General features: G+C 36.5%; 1 protein-coding gene across 9 annotated transcripts in view; it reads right to left on the reverse strand.

Moving 5' to 3' along the window:
- The window catches only part of LOC128225584 (bridge-like lipid transfer protein family member 1), a 70,560-nt gene that overhangs the window by 49,625 nt on the left and 1,970 nt on the right, over positions 1–18,965 (reverse strand). For all 9 annotated transcript variants that reach the window (XM_052935462.1, XM_052935466.1, XM_052935468.1 and 6 more), the window contains exons 2-23: positions 18,419–18,545; positions 17,966–18,170; positions 17,517–17,660; positions 16,771–16,972; positions 16,153–16,222; positions 15,543–15,736; positions 12,163–12,242; positions 11,444–11,585; positions 10,994–11,150; positions 10,434–10,604; positions 9,923–10,040; positions 9,529–9,684; positions 9,103–9,200; positions 8,464–8,630; positions 7,750–8,071; positions 6,822–7,025; positions 6,313–6,450; positions 5,826–6,002; positions 2,795–3,043; positions 1,084–2,511; positions 704–913; positions 72–177 (exon numbers count right to left, since the gene is read on the reverse strand). In XM_052935462.1, the coding sequence (XP_052791422.1) occupies positions 72–177; positions 704–913; positions 1,084–2,511; positions 2,795–3,043; positions 5,826–6,002; positions 6,313–6,450; positions 6,822–7,025; positions 7,750–8,071; positions 8,464–8,630; positions 9,103–9,200; positions 9,529–9,684; positions 9,923–10,040; positions 10,434–10,604; positions 10,994–11,150; positions 11,444–11,585; positions 12,163–12,242; positions 15,543–15,736; positions 16,153–16,222; positions 16,771–16,972; positions 17,517–17,660; positions 17,966–18,170; positions 18,419–18,427 (4,747 nt within the window). In that variant the 5' untranslated portion in view covers positions 18,428–18,545. The remainder of the gene's footprint in view (positions 1–71; positions 178–703; positions 914–1,083; positions 2,512–2,794; positions 3,044–5,825; positions 6,003–6,312; positions 6,451–6,821; positions 7,026–7,749; positions 8,072–8,463; positions 8,631–9,102; positions 9,201–9,528; positions 9,685–9,922; positions 10,041–10,433; positions 10,605–10,993; positions 11,151–11,443; positions 11,586–12,162; positions 12,243–15,542; positions 15,737–16,152; positions 16,223–16,770; positions 16,973–17,516; positions 17,661–17,965; positions 18,171–18,418; positions 18,546–18,965) is intronic.

Genomic DNA, 18,965 nt, shown 5'->3' on the forward strand with positions numbered 1-18,965 from the left:
ATAAACTTTTTTATTATTTACATAGATGAAACACACAACACAATGCTTAATATAAAATAGCTATGTTTTACCCAGTAGAGGCTCCTCAATGTTATCCCAGGAGCTGTCCTCGGCCCGTTCAGAAGGAAACAGCATGTCTTTAGACTTCATTATCCTCACACTGAAACCCTGCTTTACCTGTATTAGGGAGACAACCAATAAATATCATCAAATCAATTCAGCATTGGTTTATGTATTGTTTTTGCTTTTAATGGTGATGGTAACAATGGACATTCACCAATGCACAGATCACAAGAGCACAACATGCAGATACAAACACACATTTGTTGTTATTGTCGTTGGTTCTATTGAACAGGGAACAACTGAATACTTAATGAAGGTATGTGCATGTTGTCTCAAGTAAAATATAGACCGAGTTCCATGTGAATATCTTGTTATGGCCGATGTTTAATATTTTGTACAACAATGCCAACACCAAGGGTGCCACTAAGATCAACACCAAGGCTGTCAAAATACCTTCACTCTTTTCCTTGCAAAACAGACAATTTTAGATGAGGATATACATAAGAACCAAGTACTGTGGTGCAGTATTAACTTTTGTATGACCTGCAGAAAAAATTGGGAATTTACTGTTGGTACTCTGTGGAACAGAGATTGGAATGAGGTTTGGGATTCAGAGTTGTCAAATTTTCTTTACACTTACCTTGACAAAGTGAGGCATATATAAGCTAGGCCCTCCTTGGCCAAGAGACTGGCTGCCTGAGGACAGAGAGAGGTGGGAAGGTTCAGTAGGCACCCTGTGGAACCGGGATTGAAGTGGGGCGGGGGAGGCCCAGTTGTCACAGTGCATCCTGGTCATGTGGTGAGAATAGCAGGGCAGCAACACCGGTGACTTTGTGATGGCATTCTTCACCTGCAATTGATGATAACTGTAATACAAGCCTTAAGCTCTAACAATGAGAATTTGCAAAAAGGAAAATAAAAGTGTACAGATATCAACATCTGATAAAAGTCAGTATGTACCTTGTAAACAAAGTATTTGTATCAAAAACAAAATTTGTATAGGTTTTTTGTTTTTTTCACCTGGCTTCTGAGGTCCACCATAGACAGGTCTTCCATAGGCAGCCCAGCATTCGACATGGTCTCGTCCTGGTCAGTATCTGCTGACATGTAGGATAGGGTGGATGCAGAGGAGGCAGATGAGGAGAACGTTGGCTTCTCTATCACAGTTGTATCCTTGGTGGACAGATCACTCTTGTCCATCACTAGACTGGTACTCATATCATCTTTCCCCCAAGTTACACTGTCAGTCTCAGAGGACAGCATGTCAGTAAAGGAGGTATGTTTAAGTGTTGGGAATGCTGGGTCAGATGAGGAGAGGGCGTCTTCCTCCGCTGAGAAGTACATTTCACTGTCAAGGGAAACAATGGAAGTCTGCCTGCCTTCATGGTTGTACGCAAAACCTGGCTTCCTACGTAATGAAGCTGGGCTTGCACTGTGTATACTAGAAGAGCGGCCTGATGGACTCTGAACTGAGGACCTGGAGGATGGACTATGAGCAGGTGAAGATCTCATAGTTGGGCTGAATGGAGGTGGGGAAGATGAAGAACTCAGTGAATTACTTCCGACTGACTTCAATGTACCACCATCCATTGTGCCTTTCTCATAGTCTCTTAACACAGAGGAGTCAGTTGACCTCAGTGTAACAAATGGGTTTGTTCCAATAGTATCAATTGAAAACTGTTCGTTGGGTGGTGTTGTTGTAATACTGGATGCTGATGGAGAATCAGTTGGGGGACTCCTTGCAATAGATGGTGGGGAAGAGTGGGAATCGGAATGTTTGGGGACTGGAATTTCCTTTGCAACGTTAGGAGACAAAATGTTTTTGTTAGGCAGACATTCCTCTATCACAGTTATAGTGGCTCCTGGAGTGTCAGGGGTGGTGATGTCGCTCATGTAACCCCTCGTAAACACAAACTCTCTCCCCGGGGACACACAGCCACTGGCACCAGTCTCAAACACAAGCCTATCCTTGTGTAACAAACTCTGGCCGAAACCAGGATCACTACCTGCTGGGGATACCTTGCAAACAGCTGTTGGCATAACTTCATGAAACTTCCTAGATTGAAAGAAGTCTTCACCATTCTTATTATTGCCAAAAAAGCAACATCCCCCAAGGCAACCACACTTTCCTATCACCTTGTTTGGCACATTTAACATATGTGCAGGCCACAAGAACCACAGTCTTTTGCTTGTTGAATCATGAGTTGTCAAAAAATGGTTTTGCAAGGAGTGGAAATCCTGATTCAGTAAAGCCATGGCAGCCTCTGCTTTGATTGGTCCAAGTGACACACCCCCTGATTCAATCCAGATTGCTGGTTGGCTGGTGTCGTGGCGTATAGGAGCTGTAGAGATATACTGCTTAATTGATATGTGTTCTACAAGGCCTGTTATGCCAGCTCTGGTATTGTCACCATGAAGGTTGCAAGTTGCAAGTTTCAAAGGAATAACCTGAAAGTATAACATAACATATTTAAACATTATTTAAATCAACTAATGACAGGCAAGTCAACTATAATTTAAATTTTAACTTTAACCTCAATATAATCAGTATACCATTTTCATACATGACTGAACAAATAAAAAAGTATTTGAGTTCATTTTAACCAGTAAACTTAGATGAATAATGAACCAAACTTGTATTCAGGGAGTCCTTTCGACATGATTTCTGTTACATCCTCCTAACACTTTCCAAAGTTCTTTTCTTGCACACATTTCAGCCCACAACACATACCTGTACATTGAGAGCAGATCCTCCCTCCACCAGGTAGAGATCGAGGCTGTCCACGGTCGCCCTGGTGAGGCGGTACTTGATATCCTCAGAGGAGGGGCAAGGGAAGCTGAAGCGAGGCTGGAGTTGTCGACACTGTTGCTGGGGTATCATGTGCTGGCACAGTTGGTATGTGACGGCCCGCTGTAGGCTGTTCTCTGCATCTTCCACCAGCATCACAAATGTCTGTGCAAACTCCACAATACCCTGGATCTGCAAGTGATTATAATTATTAGGCTATTAAAAATACAAAGAATAAACTTATCAAAGTGTATTTGGTATCTAACAATGCATTTAATATCTAAAAAATCAATGCTAAAAGGTGCCTATGAGTAAGACAAGATTGTTGCTTGTAGCCATGGATGCTCCCCAAACACCCATTTTCAAGGCAAAAATTGTAATACAATGTGCTGGTAGAAGGTGAATGGTTGAAGCATTATTTAACACAAGGTCTTAACATGCAATATATAGAAGAGGAAATTTGATAGCATGAATATGGATACTCAAACAATATTTAAAATTTAAATATGATGGACAGATAGGAAAATATTAATTAACATTAGATGCAAAGAAATGAACAAAATTGGTCATCACGAGAGGTAAGCAATGATGTCTAAAGCATTTTCGAATATTAGGCTAATGGGGGATAACTACCCTGGTAAATAAAAATGCAGCGTTCTTAAGTTCTGCACTTCCTCTCATTTCCATCTATCTATATTAAAAGTTTCATTTAAATCCCTTAAGTTTTCCAAGATATGGCCTGGACAATAACCACTTATTAAAGTGACACTCTTATTCAAAAATCAACAAGAGATGTTTGTCAAACATTATGCCCCCCCTGAGCGCCATTTTGTCAGGATTATATGGACAATTGAATGAAATATGCATGGACCGAAATGACAGCTGATTCGTCGCTAACATTGTATGCCGTTGAGGCAGTTTCAAGATTATGACCATCCAAAGTTTGAGGATAGAGTGTGTTATGACCATGACCTTTGACCTCAAAATCCATAGTAGTCATCAGCTGGTCACCAAAAATCTAAATGTTAAGTTTGAGGGCCATGGGTGCAGGCATTGACAAGTCATCACACAGACAAGCATTTTTCGTTCAAGGTCACTGTAACCTTGACCTTTGATCCAATGACCCCTTAAATCATAAGGGGTCATCTACAGGTCAGACACAACTCCAAGTCAAGTTTGAGGGCCATGGGTGCAGGCATTGTCCAATTATCACTTGAAACATTTTCGCATTCAAGGTCACTGTGAACCTGACCTTTGACCCAATGACTCCTAAAATCAATAAGGGTCATCTCCTGGTCAGGCCCAACTTACATGTCAAGTTTGATGATCATAGATTCAGGCATTGTTGAGATATCACTGGGAGAAGATTTGTTAACTTTTTTGCGTTAAAGGTTACTGTGACCTTGACCTTGGCCTGATGACACTCAAAGTCAAGAGGGGTCATCTTATGGTCAGGCCCAACCTTCATGTCAAGTTTGATGACCATAGGTCCAGGAATTGTCGAGTTTGCTTTCAAGGTCACTGTGACCTTGACCTCTGACCCCTTAAATCAATAGGGGTCATCTACTGGTAAGGCCCAACCTCCAAGTCAAGTTTGAGGGCCATGGGCGCAGGCATTGTTGAGTTATCACTCGGGCAACCTTTTATCGTTCAAAGTCACTGTGACCTTGACCTTTGGCCCAATGACCCCTAAAATCAATAGGGGTCATCTACTGGTCAGGCCCAACCTCCAATACAAGTTTGATGGCCGTGGGTGCAGGCATTGTCGAGTTATCACTCAGACAACCTTTTACCATTCAAGGTCACTGTGACCTTGACCTTTGGCCCGATGACCCCCAAAAACAATAGGGGTCATCTACTGGTCAGGCACAACCTCCAAGTCAAGTTTGAGGGCCATAGGTGCAGGCATTGTTGAGTAATGACACGGACAACCTTTTACCATTCAAGGTCACTGTGACCTTGACTTTTGGCCCGATGACCCCCAAAAACAATAGTGGTCATCTACTGGTCAGGCCCAACCTCCAAATTAAGTTTGAGGGCCATGGGTGTAGGCATTGTCGAGTTATCACATGGACAACCTTTTACCATTCAAGGTCACTGTGACCTTGACCTTTGGCCCGATGACCCCCAAAAACAATAGGGGTCATCTAATGGTCAGGCCAAACTTCCATATCAAGTTTGATGACCATATGTCTAGGCATTGTTGAGTTATCACTCCGACAATCTTTAAAATTATTTTACCATTAAAGGTCACTGTGACCTTGACCTTTGACTCGATGAGCCCTAAAATCAATAGGGGTCATCTACTGGTCAGGCCCAACCTTCATGTCAAGTTTGATGACCATACGTCCAGGAATTGTTGAGTTATCACTCGGACAAGCTTTGGTCTACCGACGGACCGACCGACCGACATACTGACATGCCTGTGCAAAGCAATATACCCCTCTTCTTCGAAGGGGGGCATAATTACTGATAACAAGTTTATAACCATGTATTTAATAGCTGAAAACGCATACATATTAAATGATTGGTGAATGCTAAAAGATTTACTGTGATCTACTATCCTGTCATAAGGTAAAAATACAGTGTTTTCTGCACCTTTCTTTAAAATTAAACGCAGTGTCCTTCATAAGATCCATTGTTTTCGACATTTAGTAATCTTTTTTGGTAAATTAAAACAATTGTACTAAATATGGTAAATCTTATTTGGGAGTAATAGTGCATCTTTAAAAAAATGGTTCTTGTGCACTGCACAAAGTTTTGTTTCCATCCCATCAGTAGTTTTGAAGTTATTCTCTAGACATTATGGATGGACTGATATATGCTAAACATTTCTTGTTTATGTGGTTTTTGCTTCCTTAAAATAGCCCCTAAAACATGCATTTTTATGGGGGGGGGGGGGGGGGTCAATAGAAAACACCCCCTTCACACCCAATGATGGGTCATACTTTTTTATTCATATATACCTTCATACCTGTGGTGAAGTGAGCCTTCCTGACAAATTCCCTATAGTGGCCTCCACCAGCCAGGCATACTCCAGGGTCTCTGAGTCCAGGGGCAGACCCTCATGGGAGAACATGGCGTGACCTCTCACCTGTAACCCTGACAACGCAAGGTGCCCTTCCTTCAAGTGGTTCTGGTCTGAATCTCTCTGTAACATAGGCAACATAGAATGTCTCACATTCAATGTATAGCAGCTACACCTTAAGAAAAACTAGTGAGCTAGACCTCACGCTCTAACAATTAATTTTCTCCCTCAAAAAAATAAAGAAAACCTAATAAATTAAATATTGAAGAATTTTTATAAAACATGATTTGGAGGAATTTTAACTCTTGAACAATCTGTGTATACATTAGTTAGCCCACACAGTTCACCCTTTATTGTTATTTTTCCTTTCGAAAAAAGACAAACATATGTGTAAATTTCATTCCAGCTTTTCATAAGGCTAGTTTGTACATACCTCAAAGCTGTCCCGTGAGATGAGGAGGGCAGGAGAAATAAGAACCTGAAGCTTGGTTTCCCGGTAGTGCTTGTCCATCTCAAAACCCACACGCTCAACGTAGACACTTGGACATGGAACATTCTCCTGGTTACAGTTCTGTAAACACAGCATGTAATACAGTATAAACACATTTAACAAAAATTGATATCACTCCGATGGACTTTTTTTAATCATGTAACTTGTAAACAAACCTGATTCTGTATATTTTTACAGCAAAGAAACATTTGATTTTTTTTTTAATAAGTTTCCAGCAAACACATTTAAAAAAATTAATAGAACAATATGTCTTTATTTGATTAGGATGTGATTTGCTATATCCCTAAAATAACAAGCAACAATCTATATATAGCATTGCTTTTCTTGTAACACATGTTTTGTCCCAGTTGACTAGACAGTGACAATGGCGCCATATATTCCATATAACAAACAATGAACTAATCAATAAGGAGCACTATCCCAATACTGACCTTTACAAGGTGTGCCTGTATATCATGTAGGGTTGCAGACACAGTGACACTAAAGGGCCGGTACTTGCGGGGGTCAAACTCCCGTTCCTTAACCTCAATCTCGGTAAGTGGCCCCTCCAGTCCGGCCTCCTCCTGCACTTCCTGTACTGTGGCCGGGTTGTCGTAGAAGTCTGAATATGACTGGTCTTCCCCAAGGTAGTTCTCCTGTTGTGGTGGAAAAATAGCATAATTGTACTTACTCTTTTGCAATGATAAGTATTTGAAACTTGATTCCCACTGGATAGGCACCATAGTGATGAACTCCCCAGGGGTGTTGGGCATGGTCATGTCGATGAGGGAGGGAGAGAAAATGTGACAAGTCTCCCCATCTCATTCTATCAGATTAGTTAACATAACATATAAAGAACACATGTTAGACTCCTGTTCAGAAAGGGCATAATAAACAGTATCAATGGTTTCCAGTACATTTCAATACACATGTAAATCCTATAATTGAAAAAGTTAAATGCCACTATGGAATATCAGATCTGCATTATAAGTTACAGTTAGTAGCTGGGGGTATATGGGATATATACCCTCAAGGGTTTTATTCCATGTGAGAGCTTATTAGACTATATCTCATAGAGTACCTCTAATTAGTAATACATACTTAAAGTGCTCTATGCTGGACTTATACACTACAGCTTTTGTTTCTCTATTAACAAGGTACATAGAAAAGTTAATCATTTAGTTTTTCTCATTAGTGTGGTATAAAATTACAAGGGCTGTATGAATTATTGACTCATCTATGTGATTGCTCCAGACCAATGGGATAAATGTAAGTTGTTCAGGAGGTGGGATATAGTCAAATACCCATAGCATTTGGCCAGCTTAATATGATATCATTCTCTTTTACTAATTACAAGATTATCCTGTAACAATCTCTTACTTTGACATGAAGAAAGTTACGCAGCAGTGACCCATAAAGGACCAGAATAGATGGCGCCACCTCCAGTTCTACAGCAATAAGATCTGACTCCATCTCCCCTGCATCAAACCCGGGCCCGGGGAAACATGAGGCTGAGGAGTCCCGCTGGATCGGCCCCATAGGGATAAATTCCCCTGCGTTGTCAGGCATGGTCAAGATGTCATCAATGGAGGGGGTGACAATGTGGTGGGCATCGACCTTGAGCAGGATTGGCATCGGGTGGTACTTGTACGTCAGGCTCAGGGAAACGTTAGAGGTCATCCAGCAGTCAACCCAGCCAGCACTACAGGAGGGAAATTAACATTGGTAAACCATCAGGGGACAGTTTTGTCAAGAACTCGAGGAGGGATTATGATAACCGGAGTATAAAAAATGTACTTGAATGATAGTCAGACATGAAATTTCTCTTGCATAATGGTTCTCCCCATTGAGGGCTATTCCATTTAAACATATAACCCCCTGGGGGAGGGCACTTTTGAAATATACCAACCCCCTACAGAAGCAAATTAACCCTTTAGGGATCCAAATTAGCAAAAAAAGATACCCACCAATACACTATTTAAATGATTGCCTTCCTGCCGTGGGTTATATGTTTTACTGGAATAGCCCTAATCTAGAATCATTGTATTCCTTTATTTAATCACTTTATTTAGTCAGGTACATTTTCCATCTCACCTTCTAACAGTGAGCTTACGCCACTGTTTCTCTTTGTCATAACAGAATGGTTTCTCTAGAAGGTTGCCATCCCGATCCACTATTTTCATGTTCTCTGACAGGGCGATTATCACAGTGCGGCTAGTGTTGTTTTCAGGCAAGAAGAGGCGACAAAATACAGTCTCAACCTGTATAAAATGATACAACTCTACAATATGCAACAAGAACACAATGCTTTGGAGATTATATACATATTAAACATAAAGATTGTTAAATAACAACAAAGAATGTAAACCAGCATAATCTGACAATACTTTTAGAACAGTTACTAAACACCAAACCTTAAGGTTCTTTTATTTTTTACCTCTGGCATTAAACTGACAGTGGGAATAAGAGGATTGCAGTTTACTACATAAAACTTCACACAATGTTAAACACCAGGGGCCCATTTCACCTAAGATCCTTGTCATTAAGTGAAGATGTATTTGTACGAGCAGTGCAAATGCAACTTTTATCAGTATTGTAGTTGTAAACAAAGTTTAGGAAACAAAGAAAATAGCTTTTTGTCATCTGTGATGTAATTTTGTTTTTTGATCTTAGTGATTTATTTTTTGATTTTACGAGTAAGAGTTTTTCATGAAATGGGCCCCCCGCACCTACCTTGAAGATGAAGCCTATTGAATTAGTGTCAGGCAGGAAGTCTGTGTATGGAAGCTGTACAGACAGGTCAAACAGGTCACCACAGAATGCTATGTGGGCTGACAAAAGAAAAAAAAAAATAGTTATAACGGTTGCTATTGAAAATCTGTGGATATTGCAAATCTATCAACTTTGAACTAATTTAAGAAATATACTTTAAGAATATTATTTCACATACATTTTATCTTCATAAAGTAACAAGAAATTATGGTGATTAATTCATAGAGACCCTGAGAAACACATGTATAATTTAATGAGCGTATGATTACTATGACACAACACTCATTTTCTACAAATAGTCTTATAAACACATTTATCTTTTTCAAAGAGATGTGTATTTGTAAAATAAAAAAAACACATGATATATAGGGAAGACTTATTACTTACCATTTTCTGGGTTTTGTGAGGAAGTATCGATCCAGTTGTATTCATTACATAGAGTGACAAGCTCAAACTGGTTAATCAGAATGTTGACGTTATATGTGTACGGGACAAAGTGGACCACATCCGGCACGCTCGTGGCTGACCAATCATCTATCAGGTCTTAAAGTAGAAAGAAGTTAAGGCAAATGTAATTGTAGTCACTCTACACCATCAAAATTGTGTGTTACCCTAAAAATTCAAAGAAGATCATTTCTTGCATAATTTTCTATCCACTGGCAGTATTTGCCCATGAAAAGTAAAATGCAGTCTTAGTACTGAACTGATTTCATTTGGAGGTTCTTAAAGAAAATACATGCAAGAAAGTTTTCAATTTGACAAAAAGAAAAAGAATGATTACCTGCGAAAAAATGTTTATGTTCAAATATAAGGTAGACTGTAGCCTTTGTTGCAGTGAAGTTACATTTCCAATCCTGGTGGTCATTCCATTGCAGAGGATAGGCCACAGAAACATTGAACTGAAATTGGCAAAACACATTCTTTACACTTTTACTATAGGGCATATTTGCATTCATCTGCCAATGTCTTGGAAACAATATCTTCCACAGGATTTCTAAATTAAAATTCAAATGAGTAGTCAAAATCAAATTTAGTTAAAATAAATAGGCTGTTTTTCCTCATCTGCTTATAAACATACAAGTACACTTGTAGTTGAATGTTTAACTAAAAGATATTATGAATTTGTTAAATCAGAGTGTGATTTTTAATTTTCAATTTAATTATAAAATTTACATGTACATTTTTAAAACCTACAACTTAAAAATATGTTTTCAAATATAATTGAGTTAATTAATGAGAGCTCAAAAATGACAATGTCTTAACAGTAACAGTTTCATTATTTCCCAGCTCACATCTAATGTTTCACACTGTAGGAAAGGCCGGAATCTCATGCTGGTTGTGGCGTCAAGCAGGAGGAACTGTCCTCGAATCACCGATGTGTACCCATTCTCTCCTGTTATCCAGGGAATGCTTGCCTCTATGTATGAACCTTGGCCCATGTTCATATGAATGGCCTGGGTCTCCTGAAGACGACATATAACACATCATAACTTTGTACTAATATATATGAAAGGTTGTCCTTATATTTAGGTATTTTCAACAAACAAGTTAATTGTCAAAAACTGAATGTTCTGACATTTACTAAAAGACTATAGTTAATTTAAAGACCTTAAAACATGTTACTTATTTTTAGTAAACTTAACACAGTTTTCATTGAAAAAAAGCCACTGACTTGTTTGTTGTGAATTCATGTAAAGGGACCAGCATTAGTGTGAATCATATATTTAAGCAAGAAATGTCACAGAACCATGAAAAATGCCCCAGATTTCGCTTCGAAAGGGTGATAGCCAATTGAATTCTAAGCTAATAAGATCCACCACGATGAAGTAATAACAAAAATAAGCAAGCTTACAGAGTTCTTGGTAAAGAGTACATCGTTGGTTGCCTCAGCAACAATGTTCATACGGAACTCAAATGTCTTGTACATCCTTATCATTCCTGTCTCAGGGGGCTTAGTGGGCACCATGGGCTCGTAGCTAGACGGGTAGAAAAACTTCCACAGGTACTCCCTAGAGGGGGGTTAAAAAGGAGTGCTAAAAGCTGAACAAGATTTATCAACTACTTCTTTCTTATATGCAATGTTCTTAATTGTCAAGTGCCATGAAATTAATGTTTTTAGTAATATGCACATGTCATATAGCAATGGACATTGTATTTAAGCATATTCCCTTACAAGCAAACAGATCTGAAGTTTAAAGTTTACAAAAAAAAAATCATTTGATAATTTCGAAATGGCTTTCAAAATTGCTTTAACAATTATTTTAATATAAATTGCGGTGTTCTACAAGATCTCTTGCCTAACCTCTGTCTGTCAGCCCAGGGGCCGTAGTTGAAGTCTGTGTTTTTGCCACACTCCACATCCAGGGCAATGGTTGGGTAGGTTCTTGATAGGACGGGCTCCCCATCCGCTAGCTCCACACGCTCAGGGCCCAGCTGAACAACACCTTACAACAAACAAACAACATGCTCAGCAATTCCCCTGCTTTTAAGTTTAAGAATTTTAGTGCATGGATCAGTGTAAATTTAGATTAAATAAAATGATAATCAGAATTTTTAAGACAAATAATAAAGGGGCAAATCTTATATGCCGGTAATATGCAAGAGAGAGTTATCTCACTTGCATTAATTATGTTTCAATGCAATACATGATGTATTTGCTGAGGTAATAACTTCATGGCGCTTACATGTAAAACCTTAACCAAGGTGTGATGCTGGGTTGAGTAGTATAGCTAGTTTTTTAAATGTTCAAGCTAATAATGAACATGACCAGTACACTGTAAATTAACCATACTACCCAGCAGTTTTCAAGCAAGTGCATTTTTTAATAAATGTGGTACTTATAACACAACAATTTGCGAAATCATGGATAAGAAAATATTCATTAATTATATATGAATTGAGTCATTTGAAAGGTAAGTCTATTTGATTTACATAAACAACAACATCAACCTGTCCCGAGGCACATCACTATTGTATGATATGAAACGGAAAATATTAATTTTGTTGTCAGATATTTGTTACCTGGCTGGTCAGCGTAGAAGTGCATCTTGACATCTGTTGACTGCAGCAGAACAAACCCCTCCCCCATCATCCTTGGAGGCCTAGAGAGCAAATCAATGAAATGTCGTTAGTTGTATACCATCTACATATACAGAGGTGGGTAAATCAACTTTGATTAATTAAGTAAACAATAAACTTATGATGAACCAATGAGATTTACAGTTTTAACCACAGGCTCACAGGGCTCTAAAAGAAACAGGAAGCCAGAGAATATCTTTAATACCAAACTGTTGACTTATTTTAACCTCAGTGTTACAATCAAGTAAATAAGTATATAAATGTGTTTTATTTTTTGAAACTGAATGATATAATATTTTTTTTATTGTTTTTTATGTAACTAAACCCTTTCTCATTTAAAAAAAACATACTTCAAATAAAAAAATATGTATTATCTTAACCAAATTTTAATTACATATGACGGACCCCCATTCATTTAAAAAAGATAGAATAATCGATTCACATTGAGAACACTACCATTCCATTTAAGCACTATTTATATTAAATTACTATGTTATTTTAATAACTTTAACCTGCCAGCTTTATATAAATAACATAGTTTTATTATTTCATACATTATTTTGTCCGTAACTCAGATGCATGACTTATTAACCCAAAATGTCCCCTGTGCACCTTTTCGGTTGTTAGTTGTCAGATTTCTATAAATTTCTTCAATAAAATGATATTCTGCTGTATTTCCCAGAAAAGAAAGTTACAACAGATGCAAAAACAGTTTTCAGCCTCTCACATACAGAGATTTAAAGCATCTGCATGGTTTAAAGCAATGTCCCCTGTGCACCCTGTTTTAGCAGATTTCAATAAAATGTCATAAACTAACAAATATGGTGCTATTTCCACATTCTGAGAAATGTGTATGTTATATTCAGGCATCACTTGATAGTTTAGCATCTTGATGGTAAGTGTGTAATAAATACTTTTTTATTATTTAATTATAAAGCCATTAAATGTTTACTTTTAAAGGTTTATCAAATTAATTTAAATACAGTTTCAGTATTGAGGCACATAAGACGACATATTTTGTTTAAAAATTCTATTTTGATTTCATCATGACAATTAAAAAACATCAAATCAAATTGAAATTATTCATGTAATGCTTATATATGTGCAAGGTATTATATGCTTCAATTCAGTGCCCAGGGGACAATTTTTTTCATATGGATAGCAAATATACCAGATTATAATTCTGTACAGGAAATAAGTACCCTAGTGGAAAAGCTTGTAGTTAAGCTTCCTTTTCCAAAGAGATCACATAGAAAATATGAAAACAAATGAAAAAAAGACTGTTGAAAACATTAACACAATGAAGTCTAGGAAGCGCAGAGAATGACTTAGGAAAGATCAAAAGTTGCAGAAAATGTATGACAGGGATCGAGATACTGAGAAAAAGATCAGAATTTGCCAGGTATTGCTCAAACGCTAAGAAAGAAGACAAATAGATCCTATATATGATTTACAAATAAAAGAAAAGGAGAAACTAAAGAAGCAGGGGCAGAGAAGAAATAAAATGAAGCGAAATGAGGAAACAACAAAAGTCCAGAAAATGACAGACAGAATAAAAGGAGAAAGGTTAAAATGAGAAGGTATGCATACACACAGTTGAAGCAGCATCAGTTCAGAAAAAGCACAACATGCGAAACAACCCCTTCGGAGGGAGTCCATGGCATGGGCCTCCACAATTAACCGTCTGGTAAAGAATGCCACACCAAAGTGACGGTCTTAAAATAAGTCATGTTGTAGAAAATTACACAATTGGTGATGTCTGTCAGTCATAGTCATAAGAAAAGTAGGCAAACCAACTTAATCAGGAAAAAAATAAAAAGTCAGCTAGTATACACAAGCAATGCTAAGAATATGTGGAGTTGCAAGAAAAGTCTTTGAAAAGTCTTTGACAATTTGAGCGCCTAAAAATGGACCAAAGTAAAACCATGTCAAAGCCAGGTGAATTTAAATGCTTGTGGAAACCAAAAGTTGAGAATTTTCTTGAATTTAATTCTTGAATAATGCCTAATAAAAAAGATACTATTCTATTGAGTAGGATGCCAAAGGCAAAGAGGCATCTTTTAAATTTAGACATGTGAATTAAATTTAGACATGTGAATTAAATTTAGACATGTTCACAAGTGTTTAATGGTAACAGGTGCATTGAGACCAAAATCTTTATTCCACCTTGTGGACATATTTTATTCCATTGTTTAGAAATTTAGTTTTGTAGGCTCTAATATTATCTTTCAAACATTTACAGTATTGTTTCAAGCTTTACTGAAAGTACAGTTCCTCTTATTGTAAAAATGTTTACCAGGAAAAGTTAAGTTACAAAAATAATCACATAATTAAAAAATATTACTTGCATTATGATTTGTCCCCTGTGCACCCTTTCCATTATTTAACAAAGTATAAAACATGTATGAATTTTAGTACTTTATATTACCATTGATGATTTTTTCTTATTTTTAGACTCAATATGAAGCAATAAATGTTATATATGTGATTGTTTGCTGTTAAGTTGTTCTCTTAGCCACTATTTTCCATTTGCATCATTACATGCTGTTGAATTTTGAGGAAATTGTTGTGAAAAATGTGATACTGAAGAAATTTTGAGGAATACACTCTATCATATACACAGAAATGTCTTAAGTTGATCACAAATCATTATTTTATTAACATGAAAGTGAATAATAATGCATATTATATTGGCCTTCAATATGTGTCCCCTGTGCACCGAAAAATAGTTCAATTTTGAAATGAAAAATTTGCCAATTGTAAGTTACAATACATTCTTGAAATTTGGTATGTGGTCTATAAAGATGCATAAGGTGAGGTAAATGTAGATTTTTCCCTTATTTGTTTCTTGTTTTAACTACAGCATAAACTTTGTGAGGTAACAATTTATTTTTGGTTTCAAATTTAGACAAAATGTGTTGATTTTTTTTGATTTTTCTTAAACAACTGAGTTATTATGCACATGACTACACACAGGTACCAATTACTGATTATATAATTCAGAAAAAGCATATGATTTATGCAAGGTTCTTGTCATAAGAAACTTTTATACATCAACCATATTGTAAGAAATGTTCGCAATATTTGGATTTAAGGTCAAAATATTTTTTTATTTGTATTTCCTGATACTTTCCCAAAGTTGTTTCCGTGTAATTTGAAGTATTTACTTTCATGTAAAATAGGTGACAATCCTGAAAACTGGGTTTGAATTTTCAACCCCTATGTCACACTTTTGCCTCATTATTTTGAAAACCACCCATATGCTGTTAGCTTACAAGCATGAAAAAATATGATATAATTATATTATAAGTCAGTATTCTTACTCATCCACAGTATTAGTAGTGTGCTTGTCACTAGGCACAAACATGATACGGAGGTTGTCTGAGCGAATCTTCAGGTCGTGCATGAAGAGATCAAACATGGTCGTGGGTTGAACTGTCGTGTAGATCACATGACTGTTGTCCAGGTGCATTATCAAGGTGTTTGGGATTAGTTTGTTTCCAAATATAAAGCGACACTGAAAACACAATTAACATATATTTATTAAACTATTTAGCATTTTTTGCATAGAAAATTCCACCAACTGTATAAATATTAAAAAAAATCTTTAAAGCCAAGGACAATTTCAATTGATTAACAAAGATAAAAAAAAACATCTAATGATTATGAATGTCCTATTCCTTTATCTATTATAAAACACTTCTTCAAATAAAATGTCAACAAAAATATCAATATAAAAACATTCATTAAAACCACAAACAATTTTAAATAAATTTACAAAGATATACCATTTGCCAGTGGTTGTTTAAATTAAAGACACTGTCATCAACTTATTAAAGCTACTATGAGATCATGAATAAAATCCATTGTTATATTTTCTGATAACTGAAGTATTACTTCTTACTGTAGCTGAGAAATAAAAGGTAAGCTTACAGTGGTGATTTCAAATTTGCAGACAGGAATCAAGTCTCTCCAGTGGTAGTTGTTTTTGTCAATGTCAACTCTGTTCAAATAGAAAACAGAAATGTATGCTTGTAAGTGAATACAATGTAAATAGAATTGCACTAACATTGCATTTGATTATTATGAGACAAAGTATTACATTACTACATACATGTGAACATTCTTACCACTACTCATTGCAATTATTAGTCGACAAATGCAAGAAGAGGTACTGTGAAAAGAATTATATTTTCATTTTATCCAATTTCATATATCAATGCAAATGTTAAATATTTACTAGAATTCCGCAATCAGATATGTCACATGTCTGGCGAAACCATAATTTTTCTCATTACAGTTGACATGACCCTGACCTTTCACCTATTGGCCCCAAAATAAATAAGGGTCATCTACTGACCATGACCAGTGTGTATACCAGTTTCAAATATCTACACTAAGTCATAAATCTGGAATGAAAGTGTGATGCTGATGCCACTGGACAAGTAATCCTCGAAGGCAATACAAAAACTGATAGGCCCAAAAGAAACACATGAGTGAAAAGGTGATACAATGTATCATCCAATAGGCTATACAAATACATGAACTGACCCTTTCTTTTTCCCACCATCTTCCTCAATGGGTTTCTCTACTCCATCCCTACTTTCCACATCTGCTTCATCATCAGCACAGGGAAGCTGTGTGCTCAGCCCAAATAGACGCTCCAGTCTGGCATAAGTAGCCGAGCGGTTGTACACATGCACTTCAAATGAGTCAATGAAGGCGAAAAGTCGCGTCTCACCATGTGACATATCTGGAAATTAATTAGGGTTGAACATTTCTAGAGCATCAATTAAGGCAAAGTTCAACAGACTTAACTAATAAAAAAAACAATAAACATTGATATTAACCCTTAAGCTGCTGATGGCGATTTAAAAGGCTTTGCAAACACCTTGGAACCAGACGCTGTGTAACTCGGCGTCTTGTCAGGTTCCAAGCTGTTTGCCACTCAGTCAATATATCTCCAAAGTTTTAAGTAAATTGAAAGAAATTGAGAATAAACCAGACAAAATTTTTGAGCAGACGACAATTTACCCAGCATGCAAAGGGTTATTATAGGGATATATACATAAATGTGTATGTCAATTAGATGCTTTACACAAATAACATGAACCAGGTACATGCATGTACACATACATATTTTGTTTTTATGGTTACAGTTACTCAATTACGAAATCTAAGATACAGGCATACTACTAGTTCAATAAGCATTAATTGATAATTTTAACTTTGAAATCAATAAATATTAAGTATTTGTAACATATATAATTAACGCATACTATGTATAACTAGCAAACCTTCTCCAAGTGTCTTGAACTCATATGGCCGCCACCACTTGAAAATGATCCAGCCATACTCAATTCTGACAGAGAAATCTTCGGAGATATAGTGGAGGGCTCGGAACATAATCTTGCCGGACAGGACAGATAAGGACAGGGAGCCTGCGTATAAAAGGACATTGTAATCATTTTTATGAACATAATGTAGAAACAAATAAAGAAAAATATATTTCTTAAAACTCAGTTAACAGTTAACCCTTTAATTCCCATTAACGGTAAATCATACAAAATTAATTAATTTCTATTTCAGCTGAGATGGCAAAGTTTAGTTTTTTTAAAAGTTAATGGTTTATGTTGGTAATTGTAGATAGTTCATAAATGAAAGCAATGCTTATATTTTACTTACATACATATGTTTTATAGTTAAATTTGATATAAGTGAACGAATAGTATTATGAGAATTTTACCGATACTGATGTGGCCATCTTTATGGAGCTTGTTTGCTATCAGTGATGCAAACAGACCGAGTACTCTGGAGTTGTAGAAAGCAATATAAATTGTCCATAGTATGGCAAAGCCCAGTGAGATGAAAAACCAGTAGAGGCTGGACTTGGGGATTTCCGTCTCAATGCGATGAATGAAATTGTCCTGTGTTTCATTGTTGGGTAACAGCTGTAGAAGAAAGGTGGAATGAAATTCTGCAGCAGAAAATTCAATTTATATATAAATATTGCTATTAAAAAAACATAAATGTTTAAGGCTATTTAAATTGTAGTTCAGTTAAATTAGTGTTATTCTATTTCAGCATGATTGTGACAGGGTAGAAGCCAGAATTGCATCCATCATTTGTAAATGAAAAGTTCTAAAATTGAGCATGAAACTTGTTGTTTTTTTCACAAACTAAAGCTAAAATGACATACCTTGTCCATTTTTTATATCTCTTACTACTTCCCACTAGTAGTTGTCTGGTTTTCAAAACAACTCTTTTGCTGCCTGTTCATACTATCCATTATGTAGATAAACATGGAATTTTCCAGATCAAAGAAGCTGAAAGAATAGAACCTCTTAGTTGCATATTTTCGAAGATACCGATTTATGTCGTAAAATGCAAATCTGCCAAATGCATAAGCTTGAAATGCAGTAAAATTGGTATGCACAACTACCCCCAGTATACTTTGGAATTTCAGACTTTGTAATGTTTTAGTGGTTAAGTTTAGTAACTTTACATGAATCACATTTAAATGCACAGTTCTGAGAAGAACGTTGGAGAGCCTAGTATATGACAAACATTCAACAATCAATGGAATAGCAGTGCTATTCAAAAGTTACCGGATAAGTATTCATCTAACACAATGCACATGTTACGCCTTCAGGTTTATTGTTTATGTCTACCATCGGCCTACATTTAAATCATAGTATTGTTAATCATAGTATTGTGTTTTTTTTCGTTTTTTTACCTTGTATCTA

This window comes from Mya arenaria, chromosome 3 (assembly GCF_026914265.1).
Source record: "Mya arenaria isolate MELC-2E11 chromosome 3, ASM2691426v1".
NCBI lineage: Eukaryota > Metazoa > Mollusca > Bivalvia > Myida > Myidae > Mya > Mya arenaria.